The sequence below is a fragment of the Odontesthes bonariensis genome, chromosome 6 (genome assembly GCF_027942865.1).
Source record: "Odontesthes bonariensis isolate fOdoBon6 chromosome 6, fOdoBon6.hap1, whole genome shotgun sequence".
NCBI lineage: Eukaryota > Metazoa > Chordata > Actinopteri > Atheriniformes > Atherinopsidae > Odontesthes > Odontesthes bonariensis.
The window spans coordinates 7307196-7332144 of record NC_134511.1 but is presented as its reverse complement, the minus strand read 5'-3'; the positions used below and the strand labels follow the sequence as shown (position 1 = coordinate 7332144).

The 24949-nt window shown below is 42.1% G+C and overlaps 1 protein-coding gene across 1 annotated transcript in view; it reads left to right on the top strand.

The window, feature by feature from the left end:
• sncaip (synuclein, alpha interacting protein) overlaps nucleotides 1-22204 on the top strand; it is a 30492-nt gene extending 8288 nt beyond the window's left edge. The window contains exons 2-12 of the mRNA XM_075467204.1: nucleotides 916-1003; nucleotides 3559-3631; nucleotides 3710-4263; nucleotides 5724-5895; nucleotides 5987-6249; nucleotides 7587-7766; nucleotides 10656-10769; nucleotides 11889-12014; nucleotides 13719-13888; nucleotides 17920-18009; nucleotides 18707-22204. Coding sequence (XP_075323319.1) covers nucleotides 947-1003; nucleotides 3559-3631; nucleotides 3710-4263; nucleotides 5724-5895; nucleotides 5987-6249; nucleotides 7587-7766; nucleotides 10656-10769; nucleotides 11889-12014; nucleotides 13719-13888; nucleotides 17920-18009; nucleotides 18707-19697 — 2790 coding nt within the window. The 5' untranslated portion in view covers nucleotides 916-946 and the 3' untranslated portion in view covers nucleotides 19698-22204. The remainder of the gene's footprint in view (nucleotides 1-915; nucleotides 1004-3558; nucleotides 3632-3709; nucleotides 4264-5723; nucleotides 5896-5986; nucleotides 6250-7586; nucleotides 7767-10655; nucleotides 10770-11888; nucleotides 12015-13718; nucleotides 13889-17919; nucleotides 18010-18706) is intronic.
• Nucleotides 22205-24949: the final 2745 nt, after the last annotated feature.

Sequence of the window (24949 nt, the reverse complement as noted above, 5' to 3'; positions counted from 1 at the left end):
AATGTTGAAGCTAATCTGAAGGGATCTGTTGAAAGGCCACAAAAAATAAATGTAAAGTATATATCGTGTTGCAGATGTGTGGAAGAAACGGTTAATATCCTAAAGAGAATAAGCTGGTAAATTATGGCTTGATGGCCTGAAACTGGCTCATTCCAGCAGTAAATTGCATTGTATTGGAAACCATTGGTCAGCAGTTTGTATTTGGACCTTTCCAAAGCCAGCCTCTCCTGATCTGGTTTTATGATTATAGGCTCTGAACGCAAATAAAGATGCTTAAGTGCGTTAACCAATTTCTGTCCTAACCATGTTTTCTTCACTAATCAGATTACTGAAGTTCATGTAAACGCAGTCAGTTTGACGTCTTCTGACAAACCAGCCAGAATTCAGCCACAAATGACGGTTTGTTTGCTTTTGGGATCTTTTTTTTTGTTGCAGTTTTTGGGTCAGATTACGGAGCCACGCATCAGTAAAAGACTTAGTTGTCTAGCAGAGCGGCTGATTCCTGCTCAGGGTTTGTGTGGCTGGTCAGCGAGGTCAGCGCTCAGTTCAGGTTTCGTGCTGCGTCGTCCACGCTGTGAGTCACGCTGCTCCGTGATTAATCCCGATTATCCTGCTGTGTTTTCGCCTTTGATCACAACAGCTCAGGCGGTTTTATGCCATTGGACTTTAAACCGCTTTAAATCTGCAGCATTATTGAGCAGAAAAGGGTTTGATTTCCTGCAAACAGTTCAGTCTGTGTGAAAAAATCCTATTTCCACAGCTTCCTCTTTATTCCCTGTGTCACACAAACACTTCCAACAGCTTTTTTAACAGGATTGTGCTGTTTCCTGTTTCTGCTTCCTGTGTTTTATTCCTGCTGATTGCTGGTTTATGAGAGATTTTGAACCATGTGGCGTGTTTTTTTTTTATCTGCAGCTGGTTGTGAGGCTGATGATGTGGTGTGAAGATGGAGGCTCCTGAATACCTGGACCTGGACGAGATCGACTTCTCTGATGACTCAGTGGTCAGTATGATAACCATATGAGGTGGCTGCATGACGAACACACACCAAACAACCACATCTTCCTCTCTGATAAACACGATAACCGACTAAAACGAAAAGTTTACATGGTTACATGTAAGTAAATAACGATAATGAAGCTGTTTTGCTGCCTTTTTGCTGCAGATAATTTCTCTTCAGTTCAACAATACTTTAATAAAACCCAAATTATATTCAGAGGTGGGTAGTAACGAGTTACATTTACTTGAGTATGTTTTTGAAAACATTATACTTTTAGGAGTAGTTTTAAATCTCTATACTTTTTACTTTTACTTGAGTAGATGTGTGCAGCAGAAACTGTCCTCTTACTCCGCTACATTAGGCTACAATGAGCTGGTTACTTTTCTTCTTACCTCTTTGGTATTCTACGCCTCATTATTTTTATCCCCCCGCGTACGCCTCATTTTAATGTTTTATTCTGACAGAGAGAGAGACTTCCGCCAAAGGCTCTACCACCTGACTGTGTTCCACCAATCAGACGCAGCCGTGCAGTCTGGTCACGTGACCATACTCAATCTCAGCGGCGGGACGGGTTAGCTTTAGCATTAGCAGTCGTAGCAAACAAACAAAGAAACAGATGAAAAATGTCAGAACCAACGGTGGGAAATGAAGACGCAGACGAGGCCTCATACTGAAAGCATGTTTACCTTACAAAGAGTGAGAAACAGCAGCTACATTATGTGTCTTCTGTGTCAACCAAAACAAACGTTTTTTTCATTGAAGTTCCTGGATTATTTTAATTTAAGCTATTTTGTAATTAATTCATTTTAATTTATTTTATCAACTGGATGATTTGCCTAAAGATGATTATTTAGTATTTTTGTCTGTCTGATTGAATGCTTGTGTTAACAAATAAATCAGACGTTACTCAACAGTTACTCAGTACTTGAGTAGTTTTTTCACCAAGCACTTTTTTACTCTTACTCAAGTAATTATTTGGATGACTACTTTTTACTTTTTCTTGAGTACAATTTTGCTTTGCTGCCTTTTTGCTGCAGCTAATTTCATTTCAGTTCAACAACACTTTAATAAAACTCTAATTATATTGCTGCAGATGACAGAATAAAAATGTAAATCGTGCAGAAAGCTGAAGCGCCATCAGCGGGTTGGGGGTGTTGTTTTTGTAGCTTGGCAACAACATGACTGATGATGTCACACAGGTGAACTCTCTCAGTAGACAGCAGTAGATATGATGTAAAACTCATAAAGTTGTCTGTGATAATTTTAGAACACATTAGTTTCCTTTACTAAGAAGTCAGCAGGCTGTGCAGTCAGATGACGTTAGAGAGCTGGATTAAATACTTCTAATGACCCAGGGCAGCTTTCTGCACACCCTGTACTGTGGGGTCATTGCAGTTCAGAGCTCCTCCACCTGGTCATGTTGTAGTCTTGTTTCATTTAAGGCGTTTATGCTATATCCTGGAGAGCCTGTTTTTCCTTATTTTACTCCACTTAAAGAAGAAAGCTCTCAACATAATAAGAAAAAAAAAAAAAAAAACAATAATCAGCTTTAATAGGAGCACTGAGTTCTGAGACCTTGGTGAAGTCTTATGTAGAATCAAGCTGAAGCATCATTAAAGACTGTGTGTGTTAACACTCACGATCTGGATAGTGTAGTGGTAAGATTGCCACCTTTCATGTAGGTGACATGGGTTCAAATCCCCTGCATGAAAGGTACTACGTCCAGTAGGGGTCCTCAGGCAAGACCCCCGTTACCCTAACTGCCTACCTGTAAGTCGCGTCTGCCAAAATGCATAAACATAAACCTCATCCTGACTGAACGTTAGCAAGAAGCGAGCGATTCAAAAAGTGATTAGAATGCGTACTTTTCAATCAGCCTGTCCTGACGCCGTGAGTGATGCCGCTCACGCAGACCACTTATAAAATCGCCCGCTCTGTCTCTATCTGGACGACATTTCGCGGTGGCGTGCCGCCCCTAAACGCTTTTTATTGGTTGAAATGAACACGCTGCTTCCTGTTGACAAGCTAGTTAGCAACAGGTCAGCATCACTCAGAGAATAATGGACGAGGAGAAGCTGATCTTTACCGTGGAACAGCGCCCGATGGTTTATGACCCCAAACACCCGTCCCACAAAGATCTGAACCGAAGGGAGCCAGAGAACTCGGTGTTTCAAGTGAGAACTTTCTGAACCGATAGAATCACTCCCGTAGAATCAATCGTCATGCTGCATATCAGGTTCGCTCGCTTTCAGTCAGGATGGGGTGTCAGCTGTATTATATTCAACATGAGTGAACACTGAAGAAAATGTCTCACAATATGAATCCACAAAATACTAAATCACAAAATGTTGAATCAACACCAACCGTCATGAAGGGAGAATTCAGAGAAACTCGTCCGGTTTAATTTCTCTTGATGAAACTGGACGTATAATTGAACACAGCTGTAACTGCTTCAGTCCTGCCTGCACTTAGAGCAATTAGCTGATATCTAAATATAACTGCTGCTCAGCTGCTCAGCTGCTCTCACGCTTTGTTTTGGTCGTTTCTTTTCATTTTAGTATTCTGTCACATCCCTGAAGAGCATCCCAGAGCTGTCCAGGAGGAGCGATGGCCAGGCAGAGGAGAGACCAGGTAACGGAGTTTTAACCAACGCACACTTTGATTTCACGCCGTTTCCGTTTGATCTGTAACCGTTTCGTCCTCCCGTAGCTCCGGCCATCAACTGGAGCCGCGGCGTTTCCTCCCACGGCGGCGGGGGCATCAAACCCACGGGGCTCGCCGAGGTTCACAGTAAGTTCCGTCCGGTGAAGAGGGTGTCGCCTCTGAAACACCAACCGGAGACCACAGACTCGGACTCGGATGGCAAAGTCCAGGGCCAGGGGCCGGTTCTGGGGGAGCAGGGCGAGGTCGGTAAGGACGACCCCGGCTCCGACAAACCCACCAACGCCTCCAGCTCCTCCGACGGCCCCGGAGGGAAGGCGAAGGGCCTGGGCGGCAGCATGGGTGGAGGGAGCAACCCTCAGGCTCTGCTCGGGGAGCTGGAGCACTACGACCTGGACATGGATGAGATCCTCGACGTGCCTTATATCAAGTCCAGCCAGCAGATGTCCACGCTGCCTCGCGTCCCCCACGACAAGCGCACCGTCACGGGGAGTAACTTGGGTGGAGGGACCCTGGAGAGGAACAGAGGGGGAGCACTGAAGAGCTCCACTCTATCCCACAATGAGCCTCTGAGCCTGGGCAGCAGCAGCTCTCAGACCCCGGTGAGGAAACCCTCGTGCCTTCATAGTTGTTTGCCCTGGTGCTGTTACCCCTAAGAGCTCGAATAAGGGCAAATGGACTTGTTTATCAAATCAAATTTATTTGTATAGCACATTTCATGTACAAAACAATTCAAAGTGCTTTACATAAAATAAAAGCATTGCAGCAGGGAGTGGGAGAAGCATTAAAAATACATAAAAGAATATAAAGAGAAACAAATAAAATTATTTAAATTAATTTAAAAGCAAGCAACAGTCAAGATAAGTTAAAAGATATCATGCAGATTTCATGCATAGACACATGAGAACAGAAATGTCTTTAACCTGGATTTAAAAATGTCTCCATTTGGTGAAAGTTTAATCTCCACTGGCAGTTTGTTCCACTTGTTAGCAGCATAACAGCTAAATGCTGCTTCTCCATGTTTAGTCTGGACTCTGGACTGGACCAGCTGACCTGAGTCCTTGGATCTAAGAGCTCTGCTGGCTTTATATTCTCTGAACAGATCACAGATGGATTCTGGGCCTAAACCGTTCCGTATCTTTCAGTTTTCAAGAAAAAAAGATTTCCAGATACCCTTATTCAAGCTTTTAGGAATTAGCATGACATAGATGATTGAGAATTTACACCGAGCTCGTAGTTTTCACAGGAAAGTAAGTGAGACCATGTTGTAACTGTTCATCAGCGGTGTGTTTATTTCCACTTCCAACATTTAGTTATCGACAAACTCTCCGAAGCACAGACACAAAGAAGTCTTACTGAAAAATAATGGGTCACAATTTCCTTTTTAAAGCCCGTCTGAAAGACGAGGATTGAGAGGAACCTGCACAGGTTTCAGCAAAAAGTTTAATTTAGTTGAAGTTGAGAGTCTCCTGTCACATATAAACTTTGAATGAGGTCTCTGAGATGTCGTACGGCTGAGTTATGAGAACTCCAAAATAGGGCAGTTTTTGGCATTTTTGGCCCGTTAAGTGCTTTTCAATCGATTTTCCCATTGAATTTTGGGCCTCGCAGAGGTTATGTAATTTTTATGAAGGTCCTGTTTAAAATACAGCTTTTATGGCATTTTCAAAATGGCCTCATTTAGTGCTTTTAAATGCATTTTCCCATAGAAAATTTTCCCACAGGAGTACAAAAATACCTACATTTTGAGGTAGAATTTATCCAGGTGTAAGAGACATTGTGGATTTTAGATCATTTTGAGCCAATTTTTAAAAAACCTTTTAAGTAATGAGAGCCAAAAGTCTTTGCACACTTCTACAGACCAACACGCACGTTTTGAGGTATTATTTATACAGGTTCTGTAAAAACTGTGAGAGGAGATGGGCGCAGAGACTATAAATTTCCACGGACAATTTCCTCTCCACACCTTTAAAAACCTGCATATCAGCGTCATTAATGCATCATTTAATCGGCCGTGATGTTGTGACTGAACCTGAAAGTCTCTCCTGGGCTTCTTCTGCAGTACTGTGTTCTGTCTCCGGTGAAGTGGTCGGACCTCAGGAAGTCCAAGTCGATGGACCCGGACCTCCACCACCTCCACCGCTCCCCGGGTGGAGGAGGAGGTTACCAGCTGGAGCTGCACTCCTCCAGCCTCCTCAGCTGCTCCTCCTCCCTTTCTTCTTTCACCGATTCAGGTAGGACCTTAAAAATTCTGTCATTTTTTCTTCTTCTTCTTTTCTCACAACATCCTGATGAGATGTGATAAAGCAACGACTTGATTTCCAGACAAGCTGCTGTCTGCGCGCGTCTTCCCGGACTCCCAGAGCCAGCGGCCGGGCGTGGAGCCTCCAGGCGGCGCGGGGCTGATGTTCCCCCTGCCAGGGGGCAGCATCAGCAGGCAGGACGGCTCCAAGCCCAGGACCCCTGGATCGGGAGGAGGGGGGGCCGGGCCCAGGGGGTTTGGTGGAGCCGGAGGAGAAATGGACGAGGAGACCAAGAGGAACCAGAACATCATCAACATCGTCAGAGAGGGACAGATCTCACTGCTCGTAAGCCTTCCGCCATAGTTCATCCTGCCTGTCATCTCATGTCATTATCCTCTCAGTGGCTGTTCGAAACTACATACTACATACTGCATACTGCATACTACATACTACATACTGCATACTGCATACTGCATACTACATACTACATTCTGCATACTACATACTGCGTACTGCATACTACATACTGCATACTACATACTGCATACTACATACTGCATACTACATACTGCATACTATATTCTGCATACTACATACTGCATACTGCATACTACATACTGCATACTGCATACTGCATACTACATACTGCATACTACATACTACATTCTGCATACTACATACTGCATACTACATTCTGCATACTACATACTGCATACTACATTCTGCATACTACATACTGCATACTACATACTGCATACTGCATACTACATACTGCATACTACATACTACATTCTGCATACTACATACTGCGTACTGCATACTACATACTGCGTACTGCATACTACATACTGCATACTACATACTGCATACTACATACTGCATACTATATTCTGCATACTACATACTGCATACTGCATACTACATACTGCATACTACATACTGCATACTACATACTGCATACTACATACTGCATACTACATACTGCATACTGCATACTGCATACTGCATACTACATTCTGCATACTACATACTGCATACTACATTCTGCATACTACATACTGCATACTACATACTACATTCTGCATACTACATACTGCATACTACATTCTGCATACTACATACTGCATACTACATTCTGCATACTACATACTGCATACTACATACTGCATACTGCATACTACATACTGCATACTACATACTACATTCTGCATACTACATACTGCATACTGCATACTACATACTGCATACTACATTCTGCATACTACATACTGCATACTACATACTGCATACTACATACTGCATACTGCATACTACATACTGCATACTGCATACTGCATACTACATACTGCACACTGCATACTACATTCTGCATACTGCATACTGCATGCTACATACTGCATACTGCATACTACATACTACATGCTACATACTGCATACTGCATGCTACATACTACATACTGCATGCTACATGCTGCATACTACATGCTACATACTACATACTGCATATTCGTCGATCAGACAGTATGCAGAGCGTTTACCCATAATGCATTTCGCTCCTACCCGAGCCGAAATCAGCCGGCCTGAAGCTGATTTCTCTTAAGCTGAACCTCTACTTGTTCTCCTCTTCCTTCTTCTGCTGGTCTTTTCTTCCTCTTCCTCTTCTACGTCTCCTCCTACCGCAGCCCCACCTGGCGGCTGACAACCTGGAGCTGATCAGAGACGAGGATGGGAACAACCTGCTGCACATCTCCACCTCTCAGGGTCACGCCGACTGCCTGCAGCACCTCACCTCTCTGATGGGGGAGGACGGCCTCAACGAGCGCAACAACCAACAGCTCACCCCCGCTGGTCTGGGGGTCAAGGTCAGTTTTTGTGTTTGCTCAGTTTTAAACTTGGGGTGTGTGCTTATCTCCAACATTACATTACGGCCATTTTGCAGACGCTTTTATCCAAAGCGACTTACAATAAGTGTGTTCCACATTGGTAGGCAAAAGAACTTCAGGTTATAAGAAATCATAAGTGCATTTCCTTCCAAAACCAAACAGCTAACAGCATAACTAGTGCTAGAGTAAGTGCGGTAAGTTAGGTACCGAGACGGGTAACAAAGGAAATACTGTGAAATTTCTCTTTTTTCCACTAACTGGAGGTCCGGCAGGGTTTCATCCCAAACCGGTGACGCTGCCAGCTGGTCACCTCAGTTACTCAGCAGAGCGGGACTATAATTGCACATTTGTGTGTGAAATTAAAATGAAAATCCACCAGAACCTTCTCGGCCACGTCTACAATTTTCCTTGTAAACAGAGTGCACAGAGTCTGAAGCCACATTTCACAATCTCCTGGTTTCCCTGTCGACATGTCAGTCCTGCAGACTTAGTTTCTGAATATCTCCACAACTGGAAGAAGTTTGTTTGCACCTAGCTGCTTTAACGTGTAAATAAAAGCCTAAATTTAGCAGTAAACTCCAGATGGAAACGAACATTAACCTGTGTGGATGTGGGCAGTCTAAAAAGCTTTAGATTTCAGCAGCAAACATTCACTTCATTTGAATGGCTTCACAGCTGTGAGCCAACAACAACAAGCAGACTTTTGATTGGCTTTCGGCGGCTTGTTAGTGAGGTCATCGTGGACCCAGATGGAAGTTTTTGATAAGATGATTTAAAGGTTGACATCAGCAGGATGTTAAAACAGACCGAAGAGCATAAATGCTGAGTGGGTCCCGTTTTATCGGCGCTGTGGTGGAAACCCGGCTCTTAATTGGCCGCCAGATGGGAAGTGTGTTATCTGCAGACAAGCCGGGCAGCTGTGTGCTGACTCTTGATTGGCTCTTATCAACGGGACGCTTGTTTATTCGTTCGGATTATCAGGATGACAGATTTGCAGCCACCTGGTCCTTACTGCAGCATGTTAAGTGTGCTTGTTTTACACGTGTTGTGGGGGGTGTAACTCTGTTTTCTGACTTCCTGTGAATGTGGGGAAAGAAAGTTTTTTTTTTTTTTTTTTTTGTAATTCACTTTTTTTGAAGGCTTTTCAACCGTACAACAAAAGGAACAACATACATGAATAATGACAAGAATAAAACAAGATAACATGAAAAAAAAACAAAAAACAAAAAACCCACACACAGAACATTACTCGCTAAAAAATGCTTACATAAATTAAACTAATCCAAATCATGACTTGATGATGATAAGGCTTTCACATCACAAACGCCATCACATAGTTTTCACCAACTGGCCACGCCCACACCGTTTGAGGTTTGAAAAAGTTTCTCCATGATCCCCCCCCCCATGTCTTAAGAGTAACCTGAACAAGTTTGAAGTCTGTAGCATTAAATCTGTAGGAGGAGTTCGATCATATGCGAGGCGTGGAATCGGGCAAAAAAGCAAAAATATAAAGTTCTGATTTATTTATTTATTTATTTTTTTTTTTCTTTTCATGTCGACTGGCAGGTGGTGCTTGCAAAATTTCATGAGTTTTCTAGTACCTTTTGCAAAGTTTAAGAATAATATCGGAGGAGGAGAAAAATAACTCTTACAGATACAATAGGGTCCTTGCAGTTTCACTGCTCGGTCCCTAATTGCATACATCAACAAACACAGGGTTAACATCTCCAGCATCTCACCCCGCTCCCTCACTCCCACAGCCACCATCCAACAACAAATCAGACTTTTGTCACAGTTAGGATACATCTCGCTATCCACATAAAGATTCATCAACATTGCCCCACCAATCAACCATCTCGCACAGCACTTATGAAGGGACCCCATAGTTTCATGAATATCTCCTCCTTATTGTTCAGCCTGAAAATCAATTGCTCGTAGCTTTGCTATTTTGTTCATTTCTTCTAACCACTCATTAAATGGTGTAATAATTTTGCTTTTCCAGTGTCTTAGAACAAACCTGCACCCTGTAGTAAGGGCCAATCTACACCATAAAGTTTGCTGGAATGATAAGTCTATTCCCTCTGTTTATTATGCCCAAAATAACAAATGATAATTTGTTTTTACTTATTCTTCTCTTTATTTATTACGTACTGTAAAGCACTTTGGTACATCGTAATGATTGTTTGTAAAGGGCTGTATGTAACCGGTATGAAACCTCTGCATTGTGTTAAGGTTAATGGAGACCACACCGCTGCTCTTTCGAAGGTCTTTTTATTTTCCAACCTTTCTTCACCGAACATCACAAAAAAAGAGATGCGATTACAATGACGCAAACATAAAGTTAGCCAGCGAAACAGTAGCACAAAAAAGTAAAACATGGGGCATACCTGACAAAATGGGAGCTCACCTTTCCTCACCGAACATCACAAAAAAAAGAGGAAGAGTTTAGGCGGGACCGTGTCTTTTGTCACAAATGTTGCTCTTCCATAAAAGAACGTACAGAAAACGAAAACAAAAGTTCCACCTGACTAATCTTATAAATGTCAGGTTAAAAACAATAATTTTGTGGAATTATACACAAGCCAAATTAAACCTTGTTACACATATAAATAAAATACATTTGTTGATGAATAATATTGCATTTTCCCAAAGGTTTTGTGTCATTTCACATTCATACAACATGTGTAAAAGTGTTCCCTTACTCCTCTCACATCTCACAGAGCTTTAGTCTTCCCATCTTACACAAAGTGAGTTTTGAGAGCCTTTTAGGTTACTGTTGAGTTAAAGGTAAAGGTTAGGGTTAGGCGTTCAGCTGTTACGGTTAGGGTGAGAGTAAAAACCAGACGTGTGTGTGTGTGTTGTTTACAGAATGGACATCTGGAGTGTGTGAGGTGGATGGTGAGTGAGACGGAGGCCATCGCAGAGCTGAGCTGCACCAGAGAACATCCCAGTTTGATCCACTACGCTGGACGCTACGGACAGGTAACGCACACATGGCTGCCTCCGTGTTACCTCGCCCTCCTTTTCCTGTTCATGTCCTGGATTTCCTTTGGAAAGTTTTTTTTTTTAACTTTGATTTAGTGGAATCCAGAAGCTTTTTTCCAGTTTTGATCTTTGGAAGTTTGGCCCATCTGAGCTTCCTTTCATTACGTCACCAGCTGCTCTTTTTTTCCTCTGGATTAAATTAAAAATGATCATCTGTAAAACACAAATCATTCGGATCTAAATGCTTGTTGCTGAATACTTTACAGCAGTGATAGATACTCACTATTCTTTTTCACAAGAGCCACATTGGCAGCAAAATCCAGGGTAGAGCCACTTTTACTACAACATACTAAAGTCCCCTTTTGCAAATATGTATTTCTACATATAAAACATCCCACAAAAAAAGAAACAACACAGCCAATACATTTTCAATTAAGACCACATCTACCTTAATACTGGGATGAGCGGAAGCTGGCGTGCATGTCCTTGACTTTCTTCATGTTGTATTTGTAGTTTGTTGTTGTAATCATAGTGAGACATTCAGGATGAGCATGGTTTTTGTGCTGGTTTTTGCCCTTTTTTAATTAAAAACCGATCCATTGTGCCTGCATCTCGCGCTAAAGGAGCTAGCATGCACTGCAGTAAAGTCTGAGGTGGTTTAAGCGGGCTGCGTTGCCAGGTTTAACAGTGCCCCCTTTAGGAAACACCATTAAGCCTTAATTAATACTTAATAAGAATACGTAATACTACAAAAACGCAAACTTAATAAAAATACTTAATACTGTGCAGTATTCGCTGTGTGTTATTTGAAAAAATGTATTGTTATTGTTAACATTTTGTTATAAGCTACTGTGCGAGTGCGAGCCGCCAATTAAAGGTTGAGGAGCCGCGCAATGAGTATCTCTGATTTACGGGAATGAAATCATTATTTTTTGATAGAATCTTTGCTTTTCAGAGCTTTTTTTTTCTAGATTCTCCACAGTTGGATCTCTCACAGTAACTCCAAATGTGTGTTTGATTATTTGAGTTTGTAAAAAGAAAAGAAGCGGACGGTAGAAGAAGAAGAAGAAGAAGCGTCGGTGACGGATGAAGCGTCTCTTCTGTGTGTCTGTGCAGGAGAAGGTGCTGCTGTGGTTGCTTCAGTTCATGCAGGAACAGGCGATCTCTCTGGACGAAGTCGACCAGAACGGAAACACTGCTGTTCACGTGGCGGCTCAGTACGGACACCTCACCTGTATACAGGTAACCTGCCGTCTGTGTGGCTAAAACTGTTCATCCGGTCGACTTTATCCAGTTTTTATTGGCTGGCTCTCGAGCTATCTAAGAAACAGGCAACAGTTTGTGCAGATAGGTGACTATAAATCTGATCTCATGAATATTACATGCGGGGTACCACAGGGGTCAATATTAGGTCCGAAATTATTCATATTATATATCAATGACATATGTAGAGTTTTGCAGGTACTGAAGTTTGCTTTGTTTGTAGATGACACTAATATTTTTTGTTCCGGTGAGAATTTGCAGCAGACTTTGGAGACAATCGCAACTGAAATAAATAAACTAAAACTATGGTTTGACAAAAATAAATTATCATTAAATCTAAGCAAAACAAAGATCATGTTGTTTGGGAGACGCAAAATAGATTGTAATGTAGAATTATTAATAGACAATACTAAAATAGAAAGGGTACAGGAAATTAAATTCCTTAGTGTGATTTTGGATAATAAAATCTGCTGGAAACCTCATGTAGGATACAAACATATAAGTGCTCGGCAATTCTGTGTAAAACGAAACTTATCCTTGATTATAAATCGTTGCACACTCTACATTACTCATTATTTTTGCCATATCTGACTTACTGTGTCGAAGTCTGGGGAAACGCCTACAGAACCACTCTGCAGCCGATATGCACAATACAGAAAAGAGCAATAAGGACAATAAACAAAACAGGAGACAGAGATCACACAAACCCACTTTTCATAAAGTCACATATGTTGAAATTTGTGGATCTGGTCAAATTCAGAACGGCACAATTAATGTACAAAAACATACAAGGAATGTTTAGTGATAGGGAGGGGGGGTATAATCTAAGGGGAGACCTATATTTTAAAAAACCAAAGGTCCGAACAAATATGAAAAGCATGTGCGTATCGAGCTGTGGGGCGACTTTGTGGAACAGTCTGGAGACAGAAATAAAACAAAGCGCAAATATAATTCTGTTTAAAAAAAGGTACAAAAAATATTTTTAAACAAGTACGTGGAAGAGGAAGGACGATGAGGGATAAATATATGAATAGAATAGGGTTAATTTTTTATAGTATATGGTATATATTTCTTTATGGGGATAGTTATTTATTTATATTTTTATATATATATATATATATATATATTTACAAGGATTTGTGTGTAGTATATATTTATTTTTGTGATTTATATATTTATTTAGATATTTAGGAAGTGTATATATGGCATATATTTATATAGGTGTATTGTAGGATATTTACAAGCTGAAGAGTAGTTAAAAAGGGGTGGGAAACTAAAAAAGTATTGTACTTCTTCCCATTCCTTTTTCGAACAATGTGCGGTGTTTTCTGTATTAGCACTTAATGTGATTAATTTTATTTATTTTTTTTATTTCTCTTTTTCTTTCTTTTCTTTTTTATACATGTTCGAAAATAAAAATCTATCTATTTATTAGTTATATTTTAAAATGTAGTGTCTTTAATCTGCCGTCACACACTGTTCCTCGACCTCCTTCACCCTGACCAAACACAGATTGACACGGGCTGAGTGTTGTTTCCCGGGAAGGTGGAGCCGCCTGCTGAAGGCGGGCCGGATGTTATTTGTCTCGTCTGCTTCCTGTTGGCCGGCTGAGCTGACACTCAAAGCTCTGATGGTTAACGCTTGATAAGGAGGAGCCGCTCTGGTTTCTGTTTGTGGTTCCAGACGCTGGTGGAGTACGGCTCTAACGTGACGGTCCAGAACCAGCAGGGGGAGCGGCCTTCCCAGAGCGCCGAGCGGCAGGGCCACACCACCTGCGCCCGCTACCTGGTCGTCGTGGAAACCTGCATGTCGCTGGCGTCGCAGGTGGTGAAACTCACCAAACAGCTCAATGAGTAAGTTGTAGCGTCTTTTCTTCAGTTTTTCAGAGGATGTCGTTAGTTTTTTATGGATATTAAAGTTCTTACAGATGAATAAGGGCGCGCCGATCAGGATATCTGGGGCTGAGCATCGTGTGCCGGGAGCACGATCAGCCGGTTTGTTGTCTTTGGTTTATGATGCGATAAGCATTAAACTGGTTTATCGTGTGTTTCATTTTACTCTTTTAAACCACAGTTTGGGAACAACTCAGAGCTTAGAAATAAAAAAAAAAATCACATTTCATGAAATATCAATTAGGATTAAGGTTGAATGAGAATAAAACACCCAGATAAATATCAGTTATACAGATGTAACCGTTGTCTGCGTTGCGTTTTTAGAAGAAGGACCGACACTCTTTCAGCTTCAATTCATTTTTATTTATATAGCGCCAAATACAACAAATGTCATCTCAAGGCACTTAAATAATAAAGTCCAACTCAAGCCAATTGGAATTCAATTCATTGTAATCATAATTATTATGATTACAATGAGTCATGACTGGACTTTTATTAAACCGACTGGTCAGCTCACGGTCAAGCACAGCTTCATGAGAGCAAGTTAGCAAGTTTAGCTTAGCCTTCGAGCTAAGATCGCTATCTCCATCATGGAGACAATAAACACCGGGAGTCAACAACCACTCGGTGTGAGGCTTTAAAGGTAGTGTGGACCTTAAAGTAAGATAAAAGAGAAATACACATTTAAATCATACAGTTAATACCCTCGTACGTGCTTCACTGGAACACGCCGTGTCGTCTCTCGGCATCTCTTAAAGTGGGTATCTAACTAATTTTCACCGAGGGCCACATCAGCATAATCGTTGCCCTCAAAGGGCCAGATGTAACTTATAAATGTAACTAAATGCAATGTAAAATAAATGTAACTGCTCCTTAATGTTAAATAACTCTGAATGTATTACTTATTCAAGTTAGAAATATTACATATCTATTTGCATAGATGTAAAAAAAAAAAAAAAGAAATATGTTTGCTTGTTGCTCTGTTATTATATCATGAATCCTTTTAATTTGTAGGTTATGAAACCCACATCACTCCATCAATCAACGATCAAACTATCCAAGTGAATAAAGAAAAATAACATCAAACACCAGCTTTGCTAAAAACTTTAAATATCAAACAAAGCTCGCTTTTACTGCTTTTCGGTTGTGGCTTTTAGCGAACACATTCTGCTGCGATCGCAGTTTACCTTTTAATTCTCGGGGCAGTTTGTTGTTTTTCTTGATGCCTGATGTTGGTATACTCAGCTCTGTGTTTGGTCTCAGAATGCGGACGTAGATCGTACTCTTTGACAACCGCCACCGCCTCATAACACAGAAGACAAACCGTTTCTTCTCCTTGGAGCACAAACACGTATTTGCCTTCCAATCTTTCTTGAAACAGAAAAACTGATGCAGATGGAAGGGCATCTGCATCATTTCTCCTCCTGGACATTTTGGGATCATTATTTGTATTTCTCAATTCCACTTGTTGGGAAAATCGATTTGGAAACATTGCAGTTCAGTGGCGGGGAATCGGCATGCATTGTGGGAAATGTAGTTTTTGGTCACTGCACGTATTTGACTTATTTATTTTTAGATTTATTTTAAGCTCTCAGGGGCCACATAAAATGACGTGGCGGGCCACATTTGGCCCCGCGGGCCATGAGTTTGACACATATGTCTTAAAGGAACATTAGAGAAGTTTCACTTTTATTGTAACATCGCTGACATTAAGTCTCCACATGAAGCCTGCACATGCACAGCCATACTCTCAATTTGTTGTCCCGTTAAAGAGGCCACAAAAATGTTAAGTGGCCCAAAACGGTGTGTGGTGCGAAGCTGCAAACCAAAGTCGTGAACTGCGGTAGGTCGCCCCCCCCCCCTCCAGGGCAGTTTCAGGCCCAGGAATGTGGACAATAAAGGCTGGTGTCACGAATCCCAAGGTTCAGAAACTTCTCTGGTGTTGCTTTAATGGAGCAGTGTGTATGTATGTAATCAGTGACGTTGAGAAATGGCTCCTTTAATGCTATTTGTTTCCTAATGCTAATTAGCCACATGCTACTTAAGGTTGAGGTTTTGTGAGACACCGACTGTCACGTTGGCTCCTCGTCTGCCCGTCGCTGGTTTTAAACTCTCGTTCAGAAGCGTTTGTTGAGCTTTGCTTACACAACTCGTGTGAATTCCTCCTCACTGTGCAGAAAAGTTGCTTTACTGACATCTGCCTGCTGCTCATGGTTCTGACGTCAGTCTGGGATCTGGCCTCCATATAAAAGCCTAATTCGCTATAAATAGATAATAGTTACCAAGCTCCAGTTCTGGGTAATTATGTGGACTTTTCCATCAGAAAATAATTATAACAATCCACCTTTCTGATCGGCCTCTTTGGTGTCCACTGGTCACCGTATTTAAGGCCCAGAAACGATCAGCAGCCAGTTGATTGGAGCACTCTCACGGATAAATGTGGAAATTCCTGAAGTTTTCAGAGAAATCGTTCAGAAGGGAGAGAAGTTAAAATGCCATAAAAACTACTTTTCTGTCATAGAAAACAGTTACTGTCAGATATCTGCGTCAACGCTTCCATCTCATTTCCAACAATGCTTTCAAAATAACTCAAACATTCACTCCAGAACAACTCGACAATCTAAGCTGCTTCATGTCCCGCTCTGTTGTACCACTAGAGCACAGTTTTCCATCAAATATAAAGGTGTAACTTTATGGACCAAGTATATTCACCTGACACACAGCTCTCCCTCCCTACCCGTTTATAAAAGGAAATTAAAAGATCACCTGTACTCTATGGGACTGTCTTAATACTTTTTCTTCTCTTTTTTGTTTATAGTTGCCATTGCAATTTATTTCTTGATTCATTGCTTGATCATTGATTTTTGTGATGTTGTTTTTATTCTTTGTTTTTGTTTTTTCTCATCAATCCATTTGTTGTTTTATCCTGATAAGATGCATTTAATTTTTTTTATTTATCTTAATGGTGAGGTTCTAGATAAGCCCTCCCAGGGTTTCTAACCTCTCCAGCACTGATTCATGGCAGCTTATCATTTATTATCTATCTATATATTTATTATCTATCTATATATATACATATATATATATATAGATATATATATATCTTTATATATATAGATAGATAATAAATGATAAGCTGCCATGAGTCAGTGCTGGAGAGGTTAGAATATATATATATATATATATTTATTTATTTTATTCTATTCTATTTCTTTCTTTTATGTGATATACTCTTTTGTTTGTAATGTTTTATTAAAGTGCAAACAAACAATAAAATCGAGGAATTATTAAGAAGGCAGACTTTCCATCAGTGATTAGCAGCTGAAATGTCCCGTCAGTGTCGTCTTTGGTTGACTGACCCTTCAGAAGTGAAGCTTTTAGCTCCTCTGTTACTGTTACAGAGTCTGAGTCCACGCCACCTTCTGGCTAAACTCAGAGGACTGTTACTGATGTGCAGACAAGGTGCTTCTGTGGTGGTTTCTGTTTGAGTTAGCCACACATTAGCATCACGGCCTCGCAGCCACACTCTTTAAGGTGTTTGTAATGACTAAGGAAGACATCTTAAGACATCTAAAGGCTTAAAAAAGGAACCAAATCAGACTCCTAAAGCAGCGTCTTTGCGCTGATGATGTCTGGTTTGGTGAAGCTGGTGAATGCAAAGTGAGAGCACAGAGCCAGCAGCTTCTGCTGCCTTTCAGGAAAGTAGGAAGCATTTTGCACTTTGATTTATCAGTTATATGATCGGTCATTGTTCTTCGAAAGGAAATCAGAATTCTGTGTGTTTGTAAGTATGTTCCAGTTTTTCAGAAAACCAACAATTCTGTTTCACGAAGCCGTTTGTAGGTCAGTTTTTCTGTTTTTAAATTCAGCAAAAAAAGTTTGAGAACCACTGGTGTAGTGGAAGTCTTTGTGTTGGTTTGCTAAGGAAATGATTGTTTTTTATTGTAAACATTCAGCATTCAGACAGTTGTTGTGTGTTTGTTGTCTTGTAGGCAGGCAGCAGAGAGGATGACCTTACAGAAGCAGCTGCAGAGACTGATGGACCCCAACAAGGCGGAGGGTACGCCCTCCAGATCACCAAGGTAACACACACATCTGTTATTCCTGCTGTGTAGCTGTTCACACCACCGTCATTTTCATCTAATTTACCACAAAATAAGACACAATATCACCTGACAGCAGAAGTCAAATCAAGGAATTCATTATCTGTAGAGAATTAGAGCAGGAGAAACGGTACGATGCAGCTGGCAGATGGAGGTCTAAGGAGGACAACCCAGCATCGGTGCAAAAATATGTAGATGGCCAAATAAATGCTGCTAAAATTAGATCAACGTAGGGGAAAAAGGCTTTTTTTGTGCTTTAATTTAATAATTATGTCACTATTTCTTTACTTAGTTTTCAAATTTCTTTCTGAAACCCCGCCCCCTCATTTGCATAATGAAGCAGGAATAAATACAGCAGTGATGAAGGAACAAAGGAAGAAATTAAATGTATTTTCCAATTAAAATAACCAGAAAGTTATTCAAATCGGGACGTTAACACCTTAAATGAAGGCTGAATTTAATTGTTTAGCTGGTAAAAACGGACAAATTCAAAGTGTTAAAGACTGTTAAAGATCTGTTTTTATCTGCGAGTTTGGTGAAAAATGTTCCGACCGGAATAGAGAATAGAAGCAGTTTGTATTAATTTCAGCTGTAGGTTCAGTTTTATAACTTGTTAGTATTGTTCATAATGAATGAAAGCATTCTAAACATTTCCGTCTCCCTCTCTGGACTCCAGCTCCCATCAGCCCTCGGTGGAGGCGTGGCCTGAGATGATGCTGACAGCCGAGGGGACTCCTGGTGATGGCCATTGGCTGGTCCGTCAGGGAGGGGTGGGCCCCGACTCGGTGCTGCGGCAGCTCCTGGGGAAGGACGCGTCGGAGACGGCGTGTCCCAGGGAAAGGCTGCCACCTGTGGCTGGTGTGAGCAGAGAGGGGCCCGGGGCCCCCGGGGGCCGCAGAACAGGGGTGGTGGAGAGGAGAGAGCTCAAGCTGGCGAGACTCAAACAGATCATGCAGCGCTCTCTGAGTGAATCCGATTCGGACGGTTACCCCCCTGAGGACGGTAAAAACCAAGGAGCCCCGCCCCCGAACACGCTGCGACCCGATAGGCCGTCTCACCTGCCCATCACAGAGGAGGAGCAGGCGCCAAACGGCCTCAATCTGATGATGAGGAAGCACGTCCCCACATCTTCCTCCTCTGCTGAGAGGAAGCTGGCGTTGTCTCTCAGCGGGTCGAAGTCGGTGGACGGCATCGGTCACAACCCGTCGCCCACGTCCAGCGACCCCGAGGCCGCGGACAGTAAAACCCCGGACACGCCCAGCGACGCCCACGATGCTGCCAACGGCCAGAAGGTGGCGACCAGCCCCAAGAGCGCCCTGAAGTCGCCCTCGTCCCGCAGGAAGACGTCCCAGAACCTGAAGCTGAGGGTCACCTTCGACGAGCAGGTCCACAAGAGCTCCAACCCGGAGGCGGAGCCGAGCAAAGCGCCTCAGGGGAAAGAGAGGACGCCGACGGGAAGCTCCGAAAGCAAGCGCCCGTTCGGGACCTTCCGCTCCATCATGGAGACGCTGAGCGGAAACTCGAATCACAACAACAACAACGGCGGCGGTCAGTCGGGCTCCGCCGTCAAGCTGTCCGCCTGTCAGAACTCACCTGGCAGGAGGTCGGACAGCAAAGGGAGCCCAGGGGGCGGAGCCAAGGGCAAGAGCAAAACCAGTAACGTTTAACCTCTGAGGGGCCCGCTGAGGGGCCCGCTGAGGGGCCCGCTGAGGGGCCCGCTGAGGGGCCCACTGAGGGGCACAGAGCAGGAAATGATCAAAAGCAAACAGTAAGAGGCAGAGAACGTGAGAAACGAGCTGCATGTTAACGAATTTACAGATTTTATGTCAAACATCACAACAAATCTGACGCACAGCATAAAAACACCTGGAACGAGGATCATTTTCACTCCAAGGCGGCCTTTGGTGGTCTGTTCCTCTCTTTGGTTTTACACCAGGCTGAAGGAAATTGGACAATTGTACAGAGTTTTGTTTCATTTCCACAAACTGTGACCAAACAGCCTCTGAGTCTCTGATAATTCCTAAATTACTGAGGTTAAAAAGCATGAATTTTACAAAGAGAAAGAGGGAAAGTTTCAGAAGAGGGCCGGCGTGTCCGAGCCTCGTGAATAACATTTAAGGTTTAAACATTTAGACATAAAGTTCATTCCTCGGTCACATTTTTACACCTTAAAACACAGAATTAGTCAGAATTAGTCAGTTATAATGAGGAAAATGTGCACAGATTAATAAAAAGTTAACTAAAATTAGATTTTTAGTACCTTTAACTCCAATTCTGACACAAAAATTGTCATTTCAAGTGATTAGTAGTTGGGTTTCGATTCACTATCAAAGTGAATCTGAGGTGATTTTTATTTATTTCCATTGACAGGTTTGACTCGTGTCACCAGAGGATGGAGTTAATCGTCCTAACAGGAAACATCCACCAGGGGAATTAGGCTCATGTCGCATTATTTTATCGTTTTAGCTCCTTCTGGGCTTCCGTAGCTCAGGCGCTGCCCTTCCCTCTGCATTTCCTTCCCACCAAACCCAGTAAGGCCCAGTTTCTGCTGCTGTTTGGAACTGGTTCGGTTCTCCAGTCAGACCTGGAACAAACCACTTCAAAGGTTACCTGCTGCAGCACTAATTTAACTCAGACGGCGGGATCTACCGGCCGGGGAGTCGCACCGTTTTAATCTTTGCAGATCAGACATGATTTCAAAGTCGCCTCCTTTCACCCTGATGTGCATCGAGCCTCCTTAAAACCACCTCCTAATCAGACTCCGCCAGGCAAACTGCACTTTCTGATCACCTCAACCTGAATACGGTCGAATTCTGAGTGAGTAAAGATCACATTAGGCCATGTGGAGCGTTCTGGAAACACGACGACACACAGATGCTTCAGTCAGACTCTCACACTCACTCCTGAGGACTATTTAGAGACGCTCAGACACATTTTTAACCCAAATAATGAGGGATCTGGATGTAACGACGGCTTTATGTGAAGAAAACCTCACTGAGATGAGGGGATGTTTGCATCTGTCTGCAGCTCCTCTGAATGTGACCTTCTGTTGAAGATCAACACCAAACGGAACCAAACTCGTTCCCCTGAGATTTAAATCCGAGTCGTACTTCCTCACCTTAAAGTTTCTCATGTTCTCTGCCTCCAGCTTTCAGCTTCAGACGTTTTTACACCGTTTTAAAGACTCTGTTTTAAAGTTTCTGTTCACACGTCACAACTCAACTTTTCATATATTTTCACTTCGTTTTAGTTTAGTTTCATCGGTGCAAAAAGTGTCTGCTGCCGTCCTCTGATGGAAGAACTCATGAAGTATTTATGTTTCTGCACAGTTAGGATTTAAATGTTATACTCATGCACATGGTTAAAGTGCTCCAGCACAATGAATGCTTTTTAAACCACTGTATATATATATATATATTAGTATTTAATTTGTTTGTTTTATACATTATAATCCACACCTTTTTTACTCCTACGGTTCTTATCTATGCAGTATTTTTGGCATGAAGTAGACGTTAGTTGCGTGACGTGTTTTTGAGACGGGGAGGTTTGAGGATGCACCTTCTACATGAAGTATGAGAGGAGAGGAAAAGGTCAAATCATTTCAGAGATTGTGAAGTTTTACAAAAACCAGAGGACGCAGGCTTGAAATCTGACGCTCGGATCCAGTGAAATGATGGATCACAGAGACAACAGGAAGGTGCTGATGGCTGTGAGCTCTGCTGCTAGGCAACAGGAAACATGACTCCTGGTCTTTTAGGTGAAATCATTTAAAAGGAAGGTCACGCCTCACAGATGGCTGTTACTATCAGAGCTGCAACAGTCGGCTGATTTAGGACATTTTAAACACACAAAAGCAACACGTTTAACACATGAACGGCTGTTTAAATGACTTCACTGTTAAAGTCCTCAGAGACTTTCCAAGTGGCTAAAAGGTTCTTTAGGAAATCAGTTTTTCACACTGATAGATGATGCTCTGCTGAATTTGTGAGTACAGATTTTAACCCTCAATTATTGACACAATAAGATGAAACAAAAGCAATACTTGGCTGTAAAAAACACTTCACAAAAGCTTTAACCTGACAGCTTTCTTAATTGATTAAAGAACATGGAGAATTCTGCTCTTAAAGGGATAGTTCGCCTCTTTTGACATGAAGCTGTATGACATCCCATATTAGCAACATCATTTATGAACATCTTCTTACCCCCTGCTGCGTCCTGTGAGCCGAGTTCCAGCCTCGTTTTGGTGTTGACGAAAGTAGTCCGGCTAGTTGGCTGGGGTCCCGAAAATAAAGCGTTTTGCTTCTCAAAACAATATGCGTTCAAAAGAGTAATACATTTGCATCACAAAATCGTTCTCCAGGAAAAGTCAGACCTCACAATCTCTTGGCCCTATTTTCTCTCCCTTCATATCACTGCCTGCTGTGCAGACCGAGCAGTAAACACTGTAACAGGCGCGGCAGGCGGCAGCAGGCAGTGATACAAAGGGCGAGAAAATAGGGCCAAGCGATTGTGAGGTCTGACTTTTCCTGGAGAACGATTTTGTGATGCAAATGTATTACTCTTTTGAACGCATATTGTTTTGAGAAGCAAAACGCTTTATTTTTGTGGCCCCAGCCAACTAGCCGGACTACTTTCGTCAACACCAAAACGAGACTGGAACTCAGCTCACAGGACGCAGCAGGGGGTAAGAAAATGTTCATAAATGATGTTGCTGAAATGGGATGTCATACAGCTTCATGTCAAAAGAGGCGAACTATCCCTTTAATAAAGCAAACCTTTATGTGTCGAGGCTGCATGAACAGACACAAAATGACTGATTTAGAAGATGTTTACAGCAGAAAAATGTGACGCAGAATCAAAGCTGTAAACTTTGATTCGACCTCCGAGGGGTCCAACTTGTCGTTTAGCAACCAGTCTGAGCAAATGAACCCTTCGGGCCTTCACAGCCTTCGCCCATTAACATGGCAGCGTCTCGGGTTACTGGATCTGTTACGTTTCCCGTGCGTGTTTCCGTCCATTAAGACGCTGCTGCTGGTGTTTCTGATCCGATTTCTCGCCTCGGTGCAGTTCGGATCTGCCGTGCAGCTTTCTCACACCAGGTTGGTGGATATTGTTCAGGCTCTGGAGGATTTACCTGCCTGTGGTCCTCGTTTGTTAAAGGAACAGTCCAACGTTTTGGTCCCTGAGCTCAGCCTTCTCCATAATAATGCATCAGAGTGGGGACTGTTCCTTTAATCCCAGCTGAATGTTTAGCAGCACTGTGTGTACTTTGGTTCTGAATATGTAGAAATGTTCACTGCGAACTGATTCAACACGTTTAAAGTGTAAAATGTTTGATAAATTCTGCTACAGCAGACGAATAGTTAAAATATGACCGAATACTCCAGATGTGTAAAGCGAGAGGTTGCCCAGAGAATCTCCGGCCCTCATTGCCTCAAACATTCAGTGTTTGTTGATGACATTGTTCTTTTCTTCGAGTTCAGATTGTTTTGCCTGAAACTTCACGGTGAGCTCTCCTTCCAGGACGAAGGAGACGACCCCCTGAGCTCTGCCTGCCTGATGTGTTGTTCACGAACTTTTTACTAACCAGCCTCCTGTTATTTAAACTGTTCTGACGGCTGAAGACAAACTGAAATAAACTTTATTTCTCGACTTGCAGCTGGTGTCACGTTATTCTCACTGTTCGTATTTCGCAAACACTTAAGTTTTAATCTCTTCGGTCCTCCTCTGTAGGTCAGTTTGGTGTTTTCTAAAGATCAACACCTCTTTTTCTATGACTTCCATCTCCTTCTCACCTCCTTCACACTTCTGTGAAAACCTACTGAAGGTGAATTAAAATGCATTTCTGTCTCTACAGCAATCTGGTGGCAGAAATGCAACCAAACTCCTTGAATATATTTTGATCCACGTCAAACTGTGTAAAAATAGGAATTTGGGTGTTTTTGTCATCCAAGAACAAACTGATTTTTTTTTTATTTGACATATACATACATACAAACACAAACTCAACAAACACAGAGGCTTAAAGTTCTTTAAAAGTCCTTTCTCTCTTTTTTTTTTCTTCCACTGACTAGATCTTTGTAAATTTCAAATTTCAGTCACTGTTTGCACTTTTATGTCATATTTCCACTAATCCAATCCTCTTCTTCGCTCTATATGCCCAAACGAGCATTCTGTGTTAACATGAGTACTTTACAAGTGAGAAAAACAACAATACAAAAAGAAAAAGAAAGAACCTACTCTCCTGTAATTAATAAAAACAAACTTTTTTTTCCAAATCTGCCACACTTTGCCCTTTCTGCTCCACCTTGTACGTTTTTGTGGCCGTGATATTCAGTTGGTTGCAGTTTCTAATTGGCTCCACTAGATGTCACTGCATCACACACACTGGACCAGTGTGAATGTTTCACTGTTGCTTCTCTGCAGCATTGAAATGAGCCAGTGGAGGTGGTTGGAGCACCTGGTCAGGACGCCTTCCTGGTGTGGTGTTTCGGACGTGTCCTACAGGGTGGAGGCCTCGGGCCAGACCCAGAACCCACTGGAGAGACAGCGGGTGCACATAACAGAACATATTGCACTGATGCTTCTGATGAGAACTAACAGCAGAGATCATATTTCTACAGTTTCATTGGCTCCCTGTTAAATTCAAAACAGAAGGTTCTTCACCTCACATATAAATGTAAATGTATTTTATTTATACAGCCCTTTACAAACAATCCTTACGGTGTACCAAAGTGCTTTACAGCAGGTAATAAATAAAGAGAAAAATAAGTAAAACCAAATAAAAATGATAAAAGAACAGTGAAAGCAATAAAATACAACAAAATCAAATAAGATAAAATAAGATGAAAGTGTCATCATACTACTGGGTATTGAAAGTAATCCTAAATAATTATCCTAAATGATTTGAATTTTTTTA